The sequence below is a fragment of the Globicephala melas genome, chromosome 4 (genome assembly GCF_963455315.2).
Source record: "Globicephala melas chromosome 4, mGloMel1.2, whole genome shotgun sequence".
NCBI classification, from domain to species: Eukaryota; Metazoa; Chordata; class Mammalia; order Artiodactyla; family Delphinidae; genus Globicephala; species Globicephala melas.
In genome coordinates this window covers 135,014,399-135,038,559 of record NC_083317.1, presented here as the reverse complement: position 1 = coordinate 135,038,559, position 24,161 = coordinate 135,014,399, and the positions used below count along the sequence as shown (strand labels likewise).

The 24,161-nt window shown below is 37.8% G+C and overlaps 1 protein-coding gene across 2 annotated transcripts in view; it reads right to left on the bottom strand.

Annotated features, from left to right (window-relative positions):
* CAPN7 (calpain 7) overlaps positions 1-21,458 on the bottom strand; it is a 39,405-nt gene extending 17,947 nt beyond the window's left edge. The window contains exons 1-10 of one of the 2 annotated variants that reach the window (XM_060298621.1): positions 21,109-21,458; positions 18,526-18,634; positions 14,659-14,816; positions 13,082-13,149; positions 10,905-11,105; positions 9,074-9,160; positions 5,431-5,557; positions 4,548-4,633; positions 3,193-3,286; positions 1,021-1,167 (exon numbers count right to left, since the gene is read on the bottom strand). In XM_060298621.1, the coding sequence (XP_060154604.1) occupies positions 1,021-1,167; positions 3,193-3,286; positions 4,548-4,633; positions 5,431-5,557; positions 9,074-9,160; positions 10,905-11,105; positions 13,082-13,149; positions 14,659-14,816; positions 18,526-18,634; positions 21,109-21,210 (1,179 nt within the window). In that variant the 5' untranslated portion in view covers positions 21,211-21,458. The remainder of the gene's footprint in view (positions 1-1,020; positions 1,168-3,192; positions 3,287-4,547; positions 4,634-5,430; positions 5,558-9,073; positions 9,161-10,904; positions 11,106-13,081; positions 13,150-14,658; positions 14,817-18,525; positions 18,635-21,108) is intronic. The other variant, XM_030876399.3, reaches the window with a different exon arrangement.
* Between the last annotated feature and the right edge of the window lie 2,703 nt (positions 21,459-24,161).

Here is a 24,161-nt window from a genome sequence, read left to right as displayed (position 1 = left end):
CAAGCCTCTCTTCTTACAATCTCTGCTGCTTTTCCTGAATTCAAAGAATTGTTTTACTGATAAATATGATGAAAACTCAAAATGTTTAACAGAAAAAACTGCTTTGATGATGATGATGACAGTCACTCACCATTTACTGAGTTTTTACAATATGACAGTCACCTTTCCTAACATTTTACATATATGCTCATTCCTTCTCTCTTTCAGCTGACTGGGTAAATCAACAGGCAATGGATTAGAAAGCTAAACTAAAAATATTTAAAGGACAGAGCAACTGAACATGGAGGCCGGGAAGAAATTTTAACATCCTATTACCTTTAACTATGAACTATATATTCTTGGACTATCATTATAAGAACCAGAAGGATGAAGGAGGCTGGGTACTAGGCAAGGATACTAACTAGGTATGAATAATGGGTGATTTGCATATATTACTTCAATTAATCTTTACAGTTCTTGAGAGGTGAGTATTATCCTCACATCACAGACAAGCAAAAAGGCTAAGAAAGGGGTAAATACCTTTCTAAGGCAACAGGCTCATTAGTGTTATAATTCAAAGTCATGCTAGTCTGAATAATTTCTGGCATAAGGCCAGTGGTTTACAACTAAAGGACACTGGCACATACCTTGATTTTACAGGTTAAGTTGTGTTAAGGTTGGGAAAAACTAACTCCAAACTCCTTGAACCTGAATTTACAAATCAAAAAAAATATACAAGGATGACAATATGACATATCCCTTTAATTTGCAGAGGCTTCTCTGGAAAGGTACACTGTATTTAACTGGCCATATATCCCATCAGACACATACACTTTAGGCTTTCCTGAACACCCAATCTATACAATGTGCAAATAACCTTACAAAAGAAAATATGTACTCCCATGATAAGGTGACTGATCAACATTTTTCAGGGGTTGATAATGTTTTCATTTAAACCAAATATATCATCTATAATCTTTTGAACTTAAAATAGTCATATCAGATAGCAAAAGTCTGTGCCTGGATCCTCTTATTACTTACTGAATTAGATCCTGGGAAATCATATCCTCCCATGACTTTCATGTATGCTTTTTCTATGAGAGAAACCCATAATTCACTTTTGTTGTTAGAGTAAGAACACAGCAATTCTCCCTTATGATCCACAGGTAACTGGTCATCAATTATCACCTGGAGAAAGAGAACATTAATTTCCTTAGGTGGTATAAAATATCTTAAAATCCTTTCTATCAAAAAACCTCCACACCTTTCATACTGATAAAATAAAAGGCATGCTATGCTTATTGTTAAGGTAATGATAGTTTCAAATTTCTAGAATCTGATCAATTATAAAATGTTTTGTGATGTCTTTCTTCAGGTTGACATCTGTCAGGTATTAACTTTGAGCCAATTGGTTGGTTAAATGTTATGGATCGATCAGCAAAATTGTTAGAAATTCTAGAAATGTATACTATATCTAAAATAATTACAGAAGGGCTTCTATTAAGCTAAATAACAATACTAACCTAAACCTGCAGAAAGATTCATGCTGTGTTTAGTTGTAAAATATTATGGCTAAAAAATACATTTAAATAGTAGAGAAATATAGAAGTAATCACCACAAAGATACGGCTTCTAATTCACATTATAGAGTGATTTGGGAAACAAGAGGATAAGAAGAATTTTGATCTAATATTAACAGAAGAACTATGCAACTGTATTTTGAAAGATTCTTTAAACAAGAGGTTATCTAAAAATTATAGTTCAGAAAAACCACACCCTCAATAATTTTGTTTAGTTTTTAAGAAATCAGCTAGAGCAGTGGTTCTGAAAGGGTATTCTCAGACAACAGTATCATCATCATCGCCTAGGAACCCGTCAGATATTCAAATTCTGGCCTCCTCCGCAGACCTACTGAATCAGACACTTTAGGGACGGGGCCCAGCAATCTTTTCTAACAAGCTCTCCAGGTGATCCTGTGCACAATAAAGTTTGATTATCATTCAACTACAGAGCAACTTCTCAGTTTCTCACACGGGAATCACTAGGGGATCTTGTTTAAATGCATATTCTGATTCAGCAGGTCCAGGATGAGGCCTAAATTCTGCAATTCTAACGAATTCCCAGGTGATGCTAATGTTGATCCCTGGACTTCCGTGAGTCGACAGGAGCTAGAGAATCCTAACAACACAAGGCCCTTACAACATGGTTCGGAATCCTTAAAGAAATTAAAGATGTGAAATTTATTTATTTATTTATTTATTTATTTATTTATTTTTGGCTCCATTGTTGCACGTGGGCTTTCTCTAGTTGCAGCGAGCGGGGGCTACTCTTGTTGCAGTGCACGGGCTTCTCATCGCTGTGGCTCCTCTTGTTGTGGAGCATGGGCTCTAGGCGCGTGGGCTTCAGTGGTTGTGGCACACGGGCTCAGTAGTTGTGGCTCACAAGCTCTAAAGCACAGGCTCAGTAGTTGTGGCACAGGGGCCCAGCTGCTCCACAGCATGTGGGATCTTCCCGGACCAGGGATTGAACCTGTGTCCCCTGCACTGGCAGGCAAATTCTTAACCACTGCACCATCAGGGAAGTCCCAAGATGTGCAATTAAAAACTATGTATATATTTCACAAAGGAAAACAATATTAAAGGTATCTTACATCTCAATTTATGACTATACACTTAAATTGTTCTGACCTAACAGACTTAGTATGTCTGATATCCTTTTAATCAAAAAGATAGTTAACAACCATCAGATTAAAATTCATTTTAAGCATTAGCAATCATTAGCTCAATGTCACTTCTGGGAACTTTCTATAAATTTTCCCAAACCCATTTTTTAAAAGACTTTATGCTTGTCATGATTTTTATTTTTAATTATTACTGATGATCTTATTGTAGAAATATGTATAATATCACAGAGTCAAAATCAACTAAACTGACTTTTAAAATGTTTATACAAATAACATTTCTTTTTTTTTGCGGTACGTGGGCCTCTCACTGTTGTGGCCTTTCCCGTTGCGGAGCACAGACTCCGGACGCGCAGGCTCCGCGGCATGTGGTATCTTCTCGGATCGGGGCACGAACCTGCGTCCCCTGCATTGGCAGGTGGACTCTCAACCACTGCGCCACCAGGGAAGCCCCAAATAACATTTCTTAATGATTCTACTCAAGAGCCAAAGGTGGGGAGAGAGAAGGGGCTGATATGGGGAGAAACATTCACCTTTCTAGGGACACCATTGAGGTGAAGTTTTACCATATACTTTCCACATGGGTTGTACTCTGGCTCACCATCCTTATTCTGAGGGTAAATTATGCTTTAATAAGGAAAAGAAATAGTGAAATACCAACATTAATATTCAATATAAACTACTAGGCAGAATATTACATTTTATTTAAACATATGCTATTGTCTTAGAGATTTTATAAAAATAAACATAAGAATATTTGTCTAAAATAGGCCTGTAATAGAAAAAGAATTTTACCCTAGTCAAAGTGCTTATTCAATATAAACAAATGAAGAAAATATCTTATGCAATCATAGAGCAGAGCATACATTTTACAATATTCTGAAAAATGCTCAGTTTTTAATTATATACTATAATAAATTTTCTATTCAGTGGATATATTTTAAGCCAGTTAAAATAATCTACTTTTGTCCCCAAGACATAAAGAGAAGACCATTTCAATTAACCACAACTAAGGAAATTATAACTCTGACAGAGATAAAGTGAGCAGAACTCTGATAAAGTACACAAAATTATCTAGTAAGAAACCTGTAGAAACTATCAGTATCAATTTTCTTTCACAAACTGCACATTATTTACTTACATGGTCTGTTTATCCAGTGGCAAACGGCTTGAAACTAAGGTATCTGTATCTAATTCATCTTTGTACTTTCAGGACTTAACAAAAACCACTTGGGAAGAGTTGTACAAAAAAATTATAATGCTTAATTTTTACACTGAATATTTTTAAGGTAATAAAACTTTTAAAAATTGAAAGAAAAAATATTTCCCAGTACCATTTCAGTACATTCTAAAGCAGTTCTAGCCAACAAAAATGTTATTTTATATTTCACACATTATATTTTAAAGTCTTATTTAACCCAATATATCAAAAACATTATGATTTCAATAAATAATAAATATAAAAATTTGAGATATTTTCCAAGAGACATTTTTTGGCGCTAAGTTTTCAAAATCTGATCCATTTTACACTTATAGCCTATCTGAATTCAGACTAGCCCATTTCAATTATGTAATATCCACATATGGCTTATGGCTACTATACAGTACAGTGCAGTTATAAATATGACATGATTTTAATGTGACCAATTTCATTTATTTCAAAACATATTTATTTCATTTATATTATGCTAACTATACATGCATATGCTCTTAGACTGTCTTAGCAAATCTTTCCACACTCACAACCCATCTGCTTGACACACAAGGGCCATAATATTCTAAGTGATATGCCCTCCTCACTTTCTGTGCAGATAAAGCCCAAGCTTTTAATTTCTAGTTACGAGACAATTCTATGAAAAGGGCTAAAGGGACAAATATAAAATTTTACCTGGTAATCAACTTCTTATTAAATCGTCTTTCATAAGCTGCACTGATAGCCAGTGATGCCACAAACGAACAATCTGATACTATTGTCTGTTAATAAGAATTTATTAATACATTCATTTATTCATGCGATTTCAACATTACCACAATATTTAAGCATTGCTTCTAGAGCCTAACTTTTTACACTAAATATCTTGACTGTTGCTTGAACAGGAAAATAAGAAATAGAAATGCCATAGCGCCAGCTAACACGTGTTTTGTTCCAACAAATCCTAGGAAAGACAAAGTATTTCAATTAAGTTAATTTAGAATAATTAAATATGGATGAAGCATTCCTACATGGATAAAAAGCATACTGAACTGAATCACACTCTTTTTAATGACAAAAAATTACGGGCATTTTTAAAAAGTTGGTTTACTATAATATGACCAATTAAAATGAATATGCACATCAAAAGATTTAAATCATAGTATTTCAGGACCATTATTTTTATACTCATGTGGAAAACATCTGTGACTTCAATGCTCAAATGTCATTAATAAACTTTACAATAAAGTCACAGAGTTGTTCTACCACTGAAGTGTTTTAAATTAGCCCAATATCTTTCTCTCTCTCCTATCTATTCTCTTATCAAAGGTGAAATTCAGATTCTCAACTTTCTCATCCACAAGCACATATCAATAAATAGGATGTATATAAAAATCTGTAATTGTTCAACAGTTATATCTCAGTATGTCTAAGTCAAAGTATGCAGGGTGAATAATTTTTCCAATTATACTAATGCATCTAAATATATAATAAAAATCTAAGAAAAAAGGCAAATGCCTATTCAAATTACTTTAAAATGTTGGCTTTTCATATAAAATTATACAAAATAAAAGTTTACCTGCTTTATGCTGAAACTAGACACAGTATAAATCATTGTAGGATTGTTGGTGAGGTCTTCTGGTCGTACCCATTTAGAAAATGTAGCTTTTTGTTTAGGTGATAATGGTAGCTTGCCACATCTATCACTGAGGTGATAACAAAAATTAAATAATAATGATAAAATTAATCTTAAAAGATGACTCAAAAGCAAAATTAAATTTCCTAGAGAATTTTTTTTTGGTATAGTGATCACAGCTAAACTATATAATCCGAAAAAACCCGCTGGTCAAATATGGCTCTTTATACTTAACCTTGATTCCAATCTGATTATCCTCTTAAATTAAAAAAAATGTACATAGATAACTGAAAACAGAAGAGCAACCTAAACTCTTTTATATTTATTTTAAGAATATACTTTAAGAGTTTAATTTAGCATGGTTATATTCAAGAAATTCAGTTTCAGTAAAATGGAGCCATTAACAACAATACAATCTGATTCATTCAAAAGGACCAAGGAAGCTACAGATCTTTATGCTGGCTCTTGACAAACTCTTCTCTGCAAGGCTAACAATGAGAGTATCTAACTACTGAGTAATAAACACGTACCAGGCATCACACAAAAGTATTTTACATACATCATTCATTTAACCTTCAAAACAATTCTATTAAATTTTCTGGAAATTTTCTGGAAAAAGCTTTAAGTGATTAAATAACTTGCATGTCGAAGAGCTAAGAAGTAGAAGAAAGGGTATGTGAATCCAGGTCTCTGGTGCCAAATCCACCATCTTACCCGCTACCCTCTACTCACACTGTGTAAGGAATATACTGTGTAATATTTCTGCAAAATTGACGTATAGCACAAAATTTTAAAAATCTACCTTTCTTCAAACTGCTTCTAGAGCAAGGGCAACAAATCTTTGGGTTTCAGAAGATTTCTAGGATAATATAAGTTGTATGATATGCAAACTGAAAAAATATAAAATTTTTTTTTTAAAAAAGACTGTTGATAGACATTAGGAGAAAGAGAGTTTTGTGGTCAGATGGGATCTGAAAACTCCTCGTTAAAGTATTGGTTTTTCTCATTGGAAGGACATCTCTAAATCTTTAATAAGCCAATGTTTACTGGAACTCTCTTAGAGCAGAATATGGTATATAACACTTCTCAAACTTTTTTGATGATCATCTCATACATCTCACAGAGCCACTGGTGTTCTAGGCAACATTTTGGTACCTGTGTACTATCAGGGCCTGACTAAACAGACAGTGAGCTGGGTGAATTGAGAAGAATTTAAAGACAGCTATCATAAAACTTTTAGGAGAAAAAATAAGGCTGAGTCAAATCTAACCTGCCATATAAACCAGAATTCAGTAAATCCAAGACTCCTTAATATCTGTTTCTCTCAAGTCACCACTAAATCAACAAATTCAATGCTTATTTCTTAGAACTTTAAAAATATTTTATAAATATAATGTTTATTAAAATACATGACCAGAAAAGAAAAAAATTTAGTCACCCAATCTTTCTAACCAAAGATTCATACACTGAGGAGCTTTTAGCCATCAGTCTGCTATCTCTGAATTTTAAAATGTTTACTGTTACTTTTTCTTCTGATTATTCTTACTGTAAAATAATCCAGAAAACAAGAAAGGAAAAATCTTGCCAGTTACAGCATTTAATTTTACTTGATTTTTCTTAAAATTTAATTAACTCAGTAAGTATTCACTGAGCACCTGCCACATGCCAGACACTGTGCAGGCACACGTTCTCTGTCCTCATGCAGCTTATGGTCCCGTGTGGGGGACAAGCACAGAGCAAGGGGTCACACACACAATGTAAAATCCCAACTCTGACAAGTGCCATGCCTAAACTAAGGGAGTTGGTACAGTTATATTTTTCTGTTTCCATTACATGGTAAGCATTTTCCCACGTTACTTAATTTCTTGAAAACTTGATTGTTCATGATTGTCCAAAATTCTTCTTAGGGACATTTTGTTGTATGAGCACTAAAAATATGATTTATCTCAATCTGTTACACAAAGACTGGAACTACTTATAAACAGAAGTTTATATCTCTGCTTCGATATAACCATTTAAGAGCATTCTAGAATAACTGATTCACATTTTCATAATTATAAAAATATTGATGAATATCTTTTATATAAGTCTGACTAGATCTGTAAATATTTTTTAGAATTGGTCTCTTGAATTGAAATCACTGGGCACAGGGGTATAAACATTTTTAAAGTATTTGAAATGTATAGCCAAATTATGTAATATAACTTAGTATTTAACAAAATAATTATGTTCTAATAGTTAATCCTTATTATATAGTGCTTGCTACAGAACAAGCACCATTTTAAGTGCTTTATATTTTAATAACTCATTTAACCATCACAGTAACACCATGAGGTGGATTCTATTATTACTTTAAAATCTGAGACAGATTAAAAAACTTGCAATGTCACACAGGATATGACACTGGAGAGCGTGGGTCTGGATTCTGTGCCCTTAACGTCAGTGCTATAAGCTTCTTAGATATAAACAATTCCTAGATCCAAATCAGTCACTAGCATCACATGGGTGCCTGAGGAAAACGTTATGCTGATAACTTACTGGCTTTGAGATATTTAACTTCTGCCCATCCAAGAAGAGCAGAACACTTGAAATGAGAGAGCAGCTCTTTTGTTCTTTATAGTCTTTATATATTCTGTACACAATAAGCATTCAACTCTCTGATGCTTTCTGATAATAAATACAATATAACATGCTCACTGCAGAAATTTTGAAAAATAAATATGTTTTAAAAAGTAAATCACCTAATTTTGCTGCTTAGAGATAACCACTGTAAACATTTTGATGTATAACTTAACATCATGTTTTTCTATATATCTATAAACACAAGAAAAGAAAAATAAAATTTGGATGTTATATATAATTTTCTATCTTTTAATATTCATATATTGCAAGCGTTTTCCTTATATTCTACAGACTTATTTTTTGTGGAGAGCATAATACGTAATATAATAATATGGACATGTCATTATTTAATCACTCCCATATCGCTGGATACCAACTTTGTTTCAATAATTTTCTGCTGTAACAGACACTTTGGTAAATGCTCTTATTATATACATCTTTGACCGAATTATAGTTTCCTCGGGAAGGCTAGAAGCTGGGAGTCCTGAAACAAACAATGGTTTTAAGGTTCTTGACATAAGCTGCCACTGTCCTGGCAGGCTGTGCTAACACTTTCATACTGAACCCTTTTATTGAATTGGATCTTCTTAGTAAACAACAACCCTGTCATTCTATTCCACCTTTCCATTCAACATCTCTGCTGACTTGCCTTTCTGCTGTGATCCAACGCCAACTGGGCAAATATTTACCCACTACTTACCTTGTGCCAGGTACCGCGTCAGACACTATGAGTATAACCTTAGGCAAAAGGAGGCGCGCGCGTCCCGTCACCAGGGAAGGGTCGGAGGCACTCTCGCGATGCTGCCACACCTCCTTCCCACAGCCACACCTCTTTCCCAATCGAATTTTTTTATTACGCATTTTAATTTCAAGGCTATGGATTTAATTGGATTCCAGAGGATGGGAAAAGTACTGAAAAATCAAAATAATTTTGAAAGTAAACATTGCAGTAGTGTTTACTTACCAGAAAGGCATTGGGTAAGCAAAACGTTCCCTCAGATCAATGCTCATGAAAGGAACATATTCCATACCATTTATTTTTGACGTTGTCCTATAAAATACAAGAAAAAAATCTAAAGTAGATGTTCAAGTCTACCTTGATTACCAATTTTATTTAAACTTCTTAAAATTCAAATGACAAGGTATGGTACTGTAATAAAATTAAACTCACCACCTCATATAATGTTGATAACTTTATTTGAACAAAATTTTCACGAAATAGTTGAATACCAGAAAATAACTAATCCAATTCAATTCAATCAGTTATTCTTTTAAGACTAACATCCTTTACAACAAAACAACTATCTCAAGATAGGGCTACACTAGAGGTACTGAAAGTGTCACCAGGACACAATGCGAATTGTTTCCTAAGCCCAAAGAGAGAAAGCAATTGCTTAGTTATTTGGGGATTTAAAAAACATAGCATTTACAATTCTGGGAAATATGTTCTTTATATTTTCTGGTTATGAGACTAAGGAATGGGTAGTGAAGAAGGTAGTGGCACAGATAACAGTTACAGCCTCTTGACAAATTTAAGAAATGTGACTTGTAGTAGTTTTGCATGTTCTCTTCCTGTTTTGTTTATATGTTTACTTGCATATATTAGCTATTTCCTTCTGTTTCTTTCCCTCCTTTCATTTAGAAGGAATTGCAGGGTAACTTCACCATTTAGTCTCTAGGTAACAATATACAATGAGACAATGACTGAACTGGAGGACTAATTAATGCAGCGGGTGATGAACATAACATCTGTGTATCCTCATCTTGAGATGGTGAGAGCTTTTCACTCGTATGAAGGACAGCTGCATCTTGTTAGGCAGAAACACAGAGCTGTTCTGTAGTAGTGCAGAATATCAAACGTGTGCGGAAGGCAGCATGTGGGTGCTGAGTAGCCAGAGTGTTGGACTGTTACTTTTCTCTCAGGTCCAAAACCACTCTTTTTGTCCTCCTTTGTGTTGTGCTGGTTCATATGCATTTTTTCTAGGCAAAGAGACCCAGATTCGTAGGAGTAGAATTAAAATCTTTAGCAGGAAGAGAGAAAAATGCCCCCAGGTGGCTGCTAAAGAGGAAGGAGCCCTTCTAGTGCAACTTCAGCAAACTAGAAAGAGCAACCTCATGATGTGCGCAGCTCTAAGCAGGCTGATCTCCTTCAAAGCCCAAGTGAGGAACAGCTGCACTGGCTCAGAAAGCGATCAAGGATTTCCACAGCCTGTTCTTTTGTATTTTTAATATCCCCTGAGGCTGCTTCCAGACACTGAGCGGGCTTCCCAGCCCAGGTGTAGGCAAACTTTTTCTGTAAAGGGTCAGACAGTATCTAGTTTTGGCTTTGCAATGAGGTCTCTGTCACATATTCTGGGTTTTTTTGTTTTCTTTTTTGCAACCCTTTAAGAAATGTAAAAAAACCATTCATAGCTTAAGGCTGCCCTTTGCTGACTCTGGCCTAGACTGCTATTTCAAGGTAACAATTAGGGCTCTGATCAAGGTGGAAGAGATGATGAATGGTCTGCCATAGCTCTACTTTGCCCCATAATCTTTATTATTCAATTCTGAAGAATGCTAAGATTTTCAGAAAAAAATACATCTAGCGGAAATGAGAATACTAAAATATATTAGAAGAAATTTTAACCATTTCAAGTTGTGACTATGTGACAACATAATTTATAATTACATAATAACAGCATGACACATTATACCAAAGATGTGACTACGACTCAGCAAACCTAAGGAGAGTAACATTACCTGCACTGATTATGTTAACAAAACTGTTCATTACAACCAATCATAAACTGATTTACCTGAGAACTTCTATTTCTTCTGCTGTGTATCTCTGTCCTTGTGCATCACATGACTGTGGACTTATAAATGGCTGAGGTCTTTCAAGGAAGGGATTAGTTCCTAGTGGAAAATGTGCTCTCACTGGAGGTGGCTTTGGTTTAATATTCGTTGCCTTGATTTTGCATGATGGCTTTGTTAAAGGCTCACTCAATGCTTCTGCTCTACAATAGAGAGAGGTACAGAAAAACCGTTCTAGTTTTTCTTCTCACATTTAAGCTTTCCAGAACATAAAATTTACTTCAAGAACCAGTCAAGCATCCCTAATGTAAAATTAGTATATAAAATTCCTACATACTAGTCAACAGTTCACTACTTAAGTTACTCCCAAAGGTAAGTATTTTTGCAAACAACATTTTATTGACAACATTAATTGAGCACTTATTGCATGTCAGATCCTATGCAAAGTAAGGGGGATACAATAATGTACGAAACACAAACTCTACTCTCAAGGTGCTCCTAGTGTTGTGGGGAGAGAGACAATTGCATCAAAAGTGAGATGCGAGGCTGGAAGTACTCTATGCAAGTGAATGCACAGTAGAAATTACTGACTTGATGGGAAGCAGGTGAGTCAAGGAACATTTTTCCAAATTGACATTTGAGCTGCAGAAGAATCCACCTGGGGAGCAAGGAAGGGTTCTAAGCAGAGAGACCAGCATGAGCAAACATGTAACAAGCTAAGGTAATTTCAAAAGAATGGACGGGGCCCCTGTGAACAGTACAAATGAGAGGCAGCAGGAGATGAGACCAGTGGCAGGGACTGGATCACGGAAGGTCTCACATGGTATTTAAGGTAATTTTGACTTTATTCTGTCAAAGAACTAACAATCTAAAAAACGGAAGTTCTTAACCTAAGGTCCTTATATGAGATTTAGGAGTCTTATTAACACTCTGAAATTATATGCAAATAAAATGTTACGTTATCTTTTCTGTACAGCATGTCCATTCTTTAGAAGAGATCCTAAAAGGAGCCCGTGACTGACCCATGCCCCTGCGCTGAGGATGCACTCAGAGAGTACTAGATGGGTTACCCACATAGGTAATAAAAGCCATCTATGATTCTGACTGGGGAAAGAAGTAAAAATGGAGAAGATAGCTACGTGTCGAGTGCCCATAACTTCATGAATTTGGAGAAACAAACTAAATGCTAGCTGATGGTAATGAAAAGGAGGGATAACCGCTATACCTCAATAAAAAAGAAGGGCTGGGGTAGCACAGCTACCTAGTCTGAGCCTCAAAAGGAGATATTTTAGTAATTCATGCTATAACTATAAATGCCATTCCAACCTTTTCCTTTGCCTATAATGCTTTGTCTATACAAGAGGTACAATTCTCTTGTGCAAATACATTCATTATTTCTCAACAAATATCTACTGCCTGCCCTCTGCTAGGTGCTTAGTTTCAGCATTGAACAAAGACAAAATTCTCTGTCCTCAAAGAGCTTATATTTGGGGGACAGGGGTTAGAAGGGACACAGACATTGATAACAAATATGATAAACTGGGAAATCTCATATACCTTAGAAAACAGTAAGAGTTACAGGAAAGAATATTAGAATAGATGAAGCAGGATGAAAGTACTGGAGGAGATTAAATTTTAAACAGAGTGGTGATGGCAGGCCTTATTGAAAAGTTGACATTTGAGCAAAGAGTTAAGGGAGCTACACACATGTATAATTTGAGGTATCTGCATGGCTGGCTCACTCTCAGTTTCTCCATTTCTAGTAGTAGCTCTGGAAGGGCTCTCTGGAATTCTCTCTTTGGAAGTCTGATATTAAACAACAGAAGGGAGTCTACCATTTCAAATACCATAATCATTTTTGTTTTAGACACAGCAAAAACTAAGTAAAATATTTCTTGACTGATTTGTTATTTTTTGAGTTTAAAGCACAGATGAAGACACAGAGATGAATAAGATGCTCTCTGTTCCCCTAAGGAGTTCACCATCTAATGAGTCAAAATGACATGTAGAAAAAAGCAGCAGGGAACTAGAGAGGGGTAAATTCACTCAGAGGAAGAAGGCCACTTTGCTCTGGATCTCAGGTTTGCTACCACGAGCTCCACCACACATTCAGATAAACCACTGAAGTAACACAGTACGCTGCCATCCACAGATAAGAACTCTAGGGACCAAAACTCACCTGTCTAGTGCCTGTCGTGCCAACTGCTTCAGTTTGTTTTGCAGAGTTTTATCAGCGGTTTCATAAGACTTAAGAGAAAGAGAGACAGATGTTCCAAAGCATAATTATTAATTTGTCTGATCCATGATATTTCTAAGCAAAAAAAAAAATTACAATGCACATTACACTTCTTAAAATTATGAGAGAATAAACCAAGACACTTTACTTTTGTCCTTAAAGGTATCATTTAAATTGTGTTGAAAACTCATCACCACTTAACCTAACACCACTTAATTCGGACAGGTAGTAAGTGGAACACAACCGTATAATCACAGTGCCACAGAAGGCCTGGCAGCAGGAACCCCAGAAGAGCAGGGCTACTGTACTAAGTGAAATAAGTCAGCAGGAGAAAGACAACCACCTTATGCCTTCATTCATATGTGGAGTCTAAAAGACAAAACAAATAAACAAACAAAATAAACAAACTTATAGGTACAGAGAACAGATTAGTGGTTTCCAGAGGGGAAGGGGGTTGGGGGACGGGTGAAATGGGCGAAGGGGGTCAACTGTACAGGGATGGAAGGTAACCAGACTTGCGGTGGTGATCACTTTGCTGTGCGTACAGATGTCGAATTATAATGCTATACTGTGCACTGAAACTTACATAATTAAAAACAAAAAAAAACAGCACTTACCCGTAGTCTCAGGTACCTACAGAAATGAGGCTAGATAGTTCCTCTGAAAAAAGACCTTGGACAAAGAGCCGGCCCTCTGAACAATGCTGAGAACACCACTCTCTACCACATCACATCCCCTGTGAATGCGCTACTCTTACGCACTAGATGCCCCGGAGAGCTAACAGGCCCACCGGGCTCCTCGGGAAGCAGTAAAAACCGCTCGACATATAGACTCTACACTGCAAATTAATAAAGCTCTCCCAAACCACTAACTTATTTCTTAGTGTATGAAATTGAAAAAAAGGGGGAAGTTTTATTTTTTTTGTGATGAACCAAAGTCGTTTTTTCCCTTTTTTTTTTTAAATTGAAGTATGTACAATGTTGTGTTAGTTTCAGGTATACAGAAAAGTGATTCAGTTATACATATATATCTATTCTTTTTCAGATTCCTTCCCATTATAGGTTATTACAAGACATTGGGTATAGTTCCCTGTGCTATACAGTACATCTTTGTTGTTTATCTATTTTAAATACAGTAGTATGTATCTATTAATCCCAAACTCCTAATTTATCCCTCCCCCAGGAAGTTTATTTTAAATTCACAGATTGTGATGGTGAATTCTTCCTATAATAAGTTAATTTAAGTTATAGGGGTATAAAAAGGTCAAAAATGGTACCTATAATTTAAAAAACAATTGCCAAGGGACTCAACCTCAATACTGTCAAATTTTTAACAAGATGTTAAAGTCCATTAACAATTTTCTATTCTTCACTATGTTTTAATGAGGAGTAACTTAGTTACATGTATAATAACAGGATAATTTTTTTTTCTTTAAGGAATTGTTAAGTAAAACTCACTAGTAAGGGGAGAAATTTCTTAGCATAATTCCACCAAACTTAACTTGTAGCTATTATACATACGGTTTTCAGACAGAGATCTACAGCTTCTGTATACAGTTCTATAGCATCTTCAACATTCCCTTTTTCATCTTCATCAAAAGCTTGTGTAACGAGGAAATGGGCACGCTCTAAGTCCAACTGATGTTTTGATTTCAAAGGATCCGCACTCTTTGACTGAACTAGGATAGGAAAAAAAGCCACACAGAAGAACTAGCATAGGAAGAAAGCCACATACCTATATATGTATCCAGGGAACAACATACCATTTTAATTCATTCTTTACCAAAACTCTATAATCCTTCATTTAAAAAGCTTAGCAAGGTCAAAAAAAAAATCCTTAAAAAAATTTCCCCTGAATTTCTCTGTCCCTACCAGCACTTTCTTCATTTAAAATATAAAACATAGGAGTTCTCCACACAAAAAACAAAACTGAAACTTTGAAAAGACTAAATCAAAAGAAACTCAATTATGTTTTAAGGTAATTTAAATTTTTATTCAGTATAGACGATAATTATGTAATATACTAGGCCTTGATGATAAAATGCATGCTGTTTCCTATTCATCTGGGTCCAGAATAAGCTGTATTTTTACTGCTTTTTGAAATAAGTGCTTCTGTTTGTTTTTAATATAAAGATACGTATCCATAAGAGACCTGCATCTAGAATATATAAAGATCTCTTACAACTCAACAATAAAAGGACAAACCCAATTTAAAATGGGTGTGATGATGTCATCAACTTGTGTCAACTTGACTGGATCACAGGTTACCCAGCTATTTGGCTAAACAAGATTTCTGGGTAGCCTGTGTGGATGTTTCTGAATGAAAGCAGCATTTGCATTGACACTGAAAGCAGACTGCCCTCCCCAGTGTGGGTGGGCATCATCTAATCCACTGTGGGCATGAACAGAACAAAAGGCAGAGGGGGAGAATCTGCCCTCACTGCAGGACTGCTTGAGCTGACACATTGGTCTTCTCCTGACCTTGGACTGGAACTCACACCATCAGGTCCCCTGCTTCTCAGGCCTTTGGACTTGGACTGAACCACACCACTGGCTTTCGTGAGTCTCTAGCTTGCAGAGGGCAAATAGTGGGACTTCTTAGTCTCCATAATTGCATGAGCCAATTCCTCATAATAAATCTCTTTATGTACATCCTACTGGTTCTATTTCTCTGGAGAACCCTGACATATACCATGGGCAAAGGATCTGTATAGCCATTTCTCCAAAGCAGATATTCAATGGCCAAATGGCATGTGAAAAGATGCTCAACATCATTTGCCATCAGGGAAGTGCACATCAAAACCACAATAAGATGCCATTTTATACCCACTAGGATGGCTAAAATAAAAAAAAGACAGAAAATAACAAGTGTTGATAAGGATGTGAAGGAAATGGAACACCGCTGGTGGAACTGTAAAGTGGTATAGCCACTGTGGAAAACAGTTTAGCAGTTCCTCAAAAAGTTAGACATAAAGCTACCATATGACCTAGCAGTTCTACCTGTGGGCATATATCCAAGAGAACTGAAAACATATGTCCACACAAAAACTTAGACACAAGTGGTCATGACAGCATTACTAATAATAGACAAAAGGTGGAACCAAGCCAATATCCACCAACTGATGAATGGATTAATAAAATGTGGTATATTAATACAATGGTGTATTAACCATAAAAAGAAATGAAGCACTGATACATGCTACAAAATGGATAAACCCTAAAAACATTATGCTAAATAAAAGAAGCCAGACACAAAAGACCACATACTGATGACTCCATTTACATGAAATGTTTAGAATAGGCAAATCCATGGAGACAGAAAATAGATTAGTGGTTGCTAGGGCCTAGGGTGTGGAATGGGGCGTGACTACTAATGGCTAAGAGAAATGTTCTGAACAAAATGTTCTAAGAAAATGTTCTGAAGTTAGATAGCGGTGATGGTTGCACAACCCTGGGAATACACTGAATACAGTTCAGTGTACTGAACTGTACACTGTAAAAAGTTGAATGTTATGGTATGTGAATTACATCTCAATAAAACTGTTTTTTTTTTTTTTAAGTTTTAAATTTTGTTTCTCTCAAAATTGTGTCTGATCTTTTAAAAACTGTAACCCTCGGTAACACCTCTCTAAAGTATGTATTAATCCCATTTATTAAATGAATGTTATAATATTTAGCTCAAGGCTTCTCAGCCTTGGCACTACTGACATTTTCGACTGGATAATTCTTTGCTGTGGACAGTGCTATGCATTACAGGATTTTCCCTGCAGCACTATCCCTGCCCTCTACCCAACCAGATGCTAGTAGTATACTGCGTCCCTACCCTGGCATAAACACCAAACATCTCTCCAGACATTGCCAAATGTCTCCTGCGGGGCAAAACCGATTCTAATTGAGAATAACTATCGAGCCTAAGGTTTCAGAGCTACAGTGGAAGGGTAGGGACTCAACTTAGATCTTTGAATTCCAAGTCTTGAGTTTCTTATACTAAACTGGTGAATTTCAAACTGGGTTACCTTTCCCCAACCCTAAAGTCAAGCCATCTCTCAAAGTCTCTTGACTGTCAGCAGACTTTATCTGTTTTAAAAATTGGGATTCTGAACAAGATTTTTATTTGATAAAGGACTCTCCTGTTTGAAATAATCATTAAGTAAACCATTTAATTCTCTACAGATTACATGCCATTTATTGAACAAAACAGGTCGAAAAACCGGCAAAACATTTAATGTATATTATGCTTTAAAAATCCTTTTTGAACTTTACTTCTGTTTCACTGGCAAGTTTTCATTCTTCAAGAGATTAGGGCTGTCTCATTCCGTGCCTGAGTATCATATAAACATCACATTTACAAATTTTAAAACTTCATTTACTTAGCTGGGAAAATGAAGTGCCTCTGAATTCCATGGTATTTTGAATACATGAATCAGTATAACTTTGTATTAAGTGAGGCCCTGACACACAGGCAGTCCACTTTTCAATGCATGCAATTTCTGGGCACTGTCTTAAAGGAAAGTGCCATGTCTGTAAGGGGACTGTCATAATAAGAAATCCAACAATCAAATCTACTCTATCCTAACTATGAGCTTGTAACTGCTCTTATCTATTCAGAATGAGCGGTAGAAAGTAGCACAAAGTCCATCAGAGAATGCTGAATAAGACTCCTCTAAGCTTGTGGCTTTATTACACAGCCCCAGAAAAAAAGGGGTTAAAAAGAGTCCTCAGTGACATGAATGCATTCCTAAAACAAAATGTCAATAGATGATCATTTTCTTTCCTACCACGTGAACAACCAGATTTCGCCAGGAACCACTTACCTCTAACAGAACTGCGATCATTAAGCCTGTGAACTTGTTTCACAGCGTTTGCAAAAATAACTACAGGTTGTTCCAGGTCTCTGCTTACATGTCCCTTTTCCAAGATATGGTTTAAAACAAGAGTTTAGCTAAGGTCTTGAGGTTGAGGATATCGATACAGTAAAGACTGTGAACCCACTGTTGAAGTCTTCACACACTGAAGAGGAGGAGTCATTTAATTTTAATAGCAGGAGAGGGGCACGTGACAGATGTTTAAAAGCAGATTTTAACAGGGTCCTAACACTGACTCTGCCAATGATACACTGTTTGAATGTAGATAGTTCATCTCTATCCTCTGGGAAATTAGGATATCAGACTATATCACCTCTAAGGTTCCTCTTCACAGATTTATCACATGTTTTCCACATTATGATTTTCAACGATGTGATTACCATAAAAGAAATGAGCAGTAACCAAGTGAGGATCAAGAATCAAAGATGAAAACGAAAAGGAAAGAGAAACACAGGGGAAAAGTAAGATGTGATGCGACAGAAGAAAAAAAATACAGTGACATGGTTAGTAGTCCTTTACCAACCTGCTGAATGTAAAGCCTGCACTCTTTCCAGATACTCATTTATTTTTTCTTGAATATGTTCTAGGCTTGATCCTGCCATCTCAGCATAAATTAAAGCTTGTGCAGCTTCCTAAAAATAAAAAAAAGAATTCAAAGGAATCTAACAGATCAATTACAATCTGAATTTTCTTTACCACTTTCTAACTATTGGTTTCTATGAATGACAAAACAAGAATGTCTTTGATACCAGTAATTTTTTTCGTAAAGTAAATGAGATATATTCCTTTACTACTTTTTTTCAGTTCTCAATGCTCTCTTTCTCCTACTGTTGAAAATTTATGAAGTCAAATAGAAGGGGTTGATTATAAGTATTTTCTTAGAATAACTGTGATTTATATGTTCTCTGTTTTCCTTTTTCTTTTTGCAATAGGTCAGACTTGAAATTATGTACTGTGAAAAGGTGAATTGAGTCTCAAAAGCATTAGAACAGATAGTACCCGATACAATTAAATTAAATATCAATAGAAGATTATAAGAAATTATAAAGGTTAAATATCTCACAGTGGAAAGAAAATCTTTCTCCACAGAAAATATTGTCAAAGGGGGACACATTTTAAGGCAGATTTCAGTTGTATGAAATAAACTTATTTTAATTAAGAAAACCTGGATTTGTCTTCCAGTTATTCCATGACTTCCTCAGCCAGTTAGGCTGTGCTGGTGAGGAAAAGCCTCCATTCTCGCCATCACCATTCCAGGAGGGTGACCAATGCTACCACACACAAGAACCACAGAGAGACTTTCCCAAGTACCACCACCTTCACTGCAGTAATCTAAGCGTGTGCACTTCAAGGAACCTCACGCCTTGTTATCTGGATCCAAAGAAGCCATCTACTGAGCATCACTTTTTTTTTTTTTTGCGGTACGCGGGCCTCTCACTGCTGTGGCCTCTCCCGCCGCGGAGCACAGGCTCCGGACGCGCAGGCTCAGCGGCCATGGCTCGCGGGCCCAGCCGCTCTGCGGCATGTGGGATCTTCCCGGACTGGGGCACGAACCCGTGTCCCCTGCATTGGCAGGCGGACTCTCAACCACTGCGCCACCAGGGAAGCCCTGAGCATCACTTTTTGAATCCAGTTATTGGAGCAGGACTTGTTTCCCTGAACCTACAAAATCAGTAAGAAGAGTACAGGTTTGATCCAAACGGAAATTGGGGGTAGAAAACATATGTTTTCCTCAGATTCTGCAATTCAGGTATTTCAGGGGAGGAAAATATAACTGTACATGTAAATATTAAAACTAATTTTTTAAATTGTTGGTATCAACTTTATTTTGCTCATTTTGCTTACACGTGAAAGTGATTAACAATTAAGGAATCTCTAATAGAACAGCATGAAGGCAGAAAACACTAAATATCTGATACAGTTTACATAAACAGCTCCTAGAAACACAACCACTTTTCTGATTCTCTCAAGGAAAAGAAATTCTTCATAACAACATGCATGTAATCCTACAGCAAAATAAGAGGCACTGTACAGTACTTCCTTTCGCTTTAAAAAAGCTATTTTATATGGCACTATTTTCACCTATGAACATTTGTCAGTTATTTCACAAAACTAATAAAACAGTTTTACTTTTAAAGAAATACCATCGTCATGAAATTGTCAAAAAAAAAATGTCCAAAAAGAATGATTCTGAAACACACCCAAAGTCTCTAAATATAGATTACAAAATGAAGGCAATCAAATATTAATCTGAGAAAAGCAAACCACACATTATTGACAGCATACAGGTTTATGGAAAAAAATTACGATTACTGTATTATCAAATTCTTTCTAAAAGAAAAGATGACAAGGTCAAGAGGATACAGCTATCTGCACGGGGAGCCGGAGGGGTGTGTTTGCAAATGCTCAGGATTGGGGAGCAGGCGGTGGACTGTGAGCTCCTACTCTGATTTAGTATTTCTGGCCCCAGTAATTTACCCAAAAGAAATACCAAAGAAACGTGTAAAGCATTAGCTATAAGGGTATTATGATGCTGAAGATCCATAATGAACATAAAATGGCCAGAAGAGTCTGTAAATAAACTATGACACACCCACATAATGGAATACTATACATCTATCATTAACAAGTTTATACTATGAAACTTTAAAAAAATTCAAAATTTTTTAAAAGTTCAAATGCAAAGAACATATTTTAAGAAGTATAAACAGTCTGATCCAAGTTTGTTTTTTTTAAAAAGGTGTGCACACACACATGCGTAGAAAACCAAAGATACGTAGATGTCAAATACCAGGATACGCGATGTTTTATTTTTGATTGACTTTCTGCGTTCTTCCGTGAGCACTGTTTCCGTGTACATCCGTGACGGTGAGAAGCTGCGAGCTGACAGTCCAGCTCCGCCGCCGCCCTCAGGAGCGGTCAGATGGGGACTCGCCGGCCAGGACCGACCCCAAAGCGGCGACCAAGCCCGCCGCTGGCCGGACCCTGGGGCGGGGGCAGGCCTGACCCCTCAGCCCGGCCCCCGCCGCGAGAGGGACAGCGGGACGGGGGACCGCCACGCCGAGCGCGCCCGTCCCCTCGGCACCTGGACCCGCCCCCGGCCCACCTTGTAGTAAAACACGGCCTCCGAGTAGCGGCCCTCGTGGTCGCGCTGCACCGCCAGCCGCGCGAACTGCACCGCGTCCCGCTCCAGCGCCGCCGAGTCCATGGCTGCCACGCGCCGAGGACCCCCGCCGACCGCCGCGCGCCCGAGTGCCGGGCGAGGACCTCGGCCGCACGGAAGGAGCGGCGGAGCTCACTTCCGGCGGCTGAGAGAGGACCACGACCGACCCCTCGGCAAAACTCCGACTCCTTGCCCGCTGGCAGCCTCGCTCCGCGGCCACCGCATTCGCCGTCCCGCCCACCGGCCACACTGCGCAGGCGCAGCCGGGCCGGCGCAGGTGTTTTGGTAGCCTGGGCTGCCGAACTCGCAGGAGGGTGAGGGAGGGCGCGGGCGGTGGGCAGGGCCCGGCCTGCGCGGTGGCGTGTGCACGTGACTGCCGGGGCGCCCGGGATTGGGCAAGCAAAAGAGGTGCCACGTCTGAGCGGCTGCCGGCTTCGCAGTCCGCCTGTCCGGGCAGTGACTGTGGAGCCTGTTGCCGGCCAGGCTGGGAGGAGGGGCGCATGCGCCTCCCGGAACATTTTTCCCCTGAGTGTAAAGAGAAGGTGAGCAGTGCTTCTTCCCAACATCATCTGAGATGACTTTTTTTTTTTTTAATTAGGGGAGTGAAGTAAGGATATACGATTCTTAGATACTTTTTAATAATATTTATATCCACAAGCTGAGTCTTAATTAACCCTGTATACATGCCCCAGTGTATGGTATTGGTTGAATTGCCAACAAACAAGGTAATGCATTTTCCCGTGTACTTCTCCTTAGGTTAACTTAAAGCTGTTGTAATTAAATACTCAATTAGGTGATTATTTGATTAGTGTCTCTCTCCCCTAAAACTCCGAATTCAGAAATAATAAAAATAAACTAGTGAGAGGCTCCACAATACGGATAAAACTCAAAATTCACGCTAAGTCAAAGAAGCAAGACACAAGAATACAGACTGAGCGACTTTGTTTACAAGGAACACTAGCAAAGAGGAATCTAATAACGTAAGAAGTTGTTAGGGAGCCATCGACTAAAACTGCCTGCCTTGGCGGGGCACTGTAACACCTTTGCTTCAGTCTCCCACCTTGGGATGCTTCAAAAGAACACAAAACCAGTGAAGGGCCCACAACCAACCCCAGGGAAAATCCAGGAAGGGCCAAGAAATGGAGGAGACACCAGTCCATAAGATGTCTTGCCAATCTCCCCAGAAATCCTCGCGCTGGAAACCATCTTGACTGAAGGATGCACCAGGGAGGGCCCTGAGTTGGACCAAATGAAGGCAAAAGCAAGGTGATTGGCCAGAGACAACCGCAACCCAGAAAGCTAACTGCACCACCATAAAGCCTGAGACTGCGAGCCATGAGGCAGAGCAGTTCTCCTGGATTCCCTTACCCTGCTGCTGTCCGCCTGAGGGACCCTTTCCAATAAAGTCTTTCACTTTGTCAGTGCTGTGTCTCCTCGGACAATTCATTTCCGAGTGTTGGACAAGAGCCCACTCTCTCGCCCTCAAAGAGATCCCATCCAGTGACAAAATCACATCAATGGTTGGGAAGGGATAAGGGAACCTTTGGAGGTGATGGAAATGTTTTGTATCTTGTTAGTGGGTGATGTCAAAATGTACATCCATTTGTTAAAACCTATCACACTGTACATTTTAACTATGTGCTGCTACCCTATTTACAATAGCCAAGACGTGGAAACAACCTAAATGTCCATCGATAGATGAATGGATAAAGAAGAGGTGGTACATATATACAACGGAATAATACTCAGCCATAAAAAAGAATGAATGCCATTTGCAGCAACATGGATGGATCTAGAGATTATCATATTAAGTGAAGTCAGAAAGAGAAAGACATATACCATATGATATCACTTATATGTGGAATCTAAAACACAACACAAATGAAGATATGTACGAAACAGAAACAGACTCACAGACATAGAGAACAGACTTGTGGTTGCCAAGGGTGAGGGTGGTGGGGGAGGGAAGGATTGGGAGTTTGGGATTAGTAGATGCAAACTATTATATATAGGATGGGTAAGCAACAAGGTCCTACTGTATATACAAACCATATGGAAAAGAATATGAAAAAGAATATATGTATATATAACTGAATCACTTTGCTGTACAGCAAAAAAAGATAAATGCATGCTTCTAATTTTTCTTAATTACACCTCAATAAAATTGTTTTAGTCAGCTGGCCTGCATTTAAGTGGGACTCATTTCTTAATTAATTTAACCGTTTCTTCACATTTTGTGAAGTTAATAGTAATAACTATCTCATTGGACTGTTGTAAAGAGCATAGGTGGAGAATTTGACTCTGCCTGGCACAAAGATGGTTCCCATCATTAGCTACAACAGTTTTATAACTGAAGCAGGGATGGTTTCTGTCTTCACCAGTTTTATCCCAGAATTAAGCCCAAGCTTTGGCCCAGAGCAGGTGTTGGATAAATATTTCAAAATGTTGAGTGAGTGAACTCCCCAACTAAATATACTCAATGTGCCCTCCCCCATCTTTATTCTGAAGAATGAAATAGAAATTCCTTAACACAGAGTGGAAGGTCCTTCAGAACAGGAGCTCAGGGTGTGTTCCCAAGGTGTCTGCAGCCACTGTCTGGCAGGAACTGATCCCCAAGTTACAGCAGATGAATGCAGTTTTACCCGCTCATAAGAGGACTTCTGTGTCTAATGTTCCCCTCTTATCTCAGCTTATAGAATTCCTAGCCCACCTTGAAGGGGGCTTTTCTAACTCTCCCAGGCAGTTGTGACCCCTCCTGTTACCTGCTCATTTATTCCCTTATTCCTTGTTCACTTATTCATTGAACACTGGATGCCTGCTTGGTGCCAGGCACAGAGTGACACGTTGAAGATACAAAGACAAATGAGAGAGAGTGAGATAAAGCTGGGTAAAAGCAAGTCGAAGCTTCAAAGTATCTGCAGTCTTTAACAACATTGAGACTTCCAATCCATGAACATGGTAAACCTCTCCACGTATTCAGGCCTTCTCTCATTGCT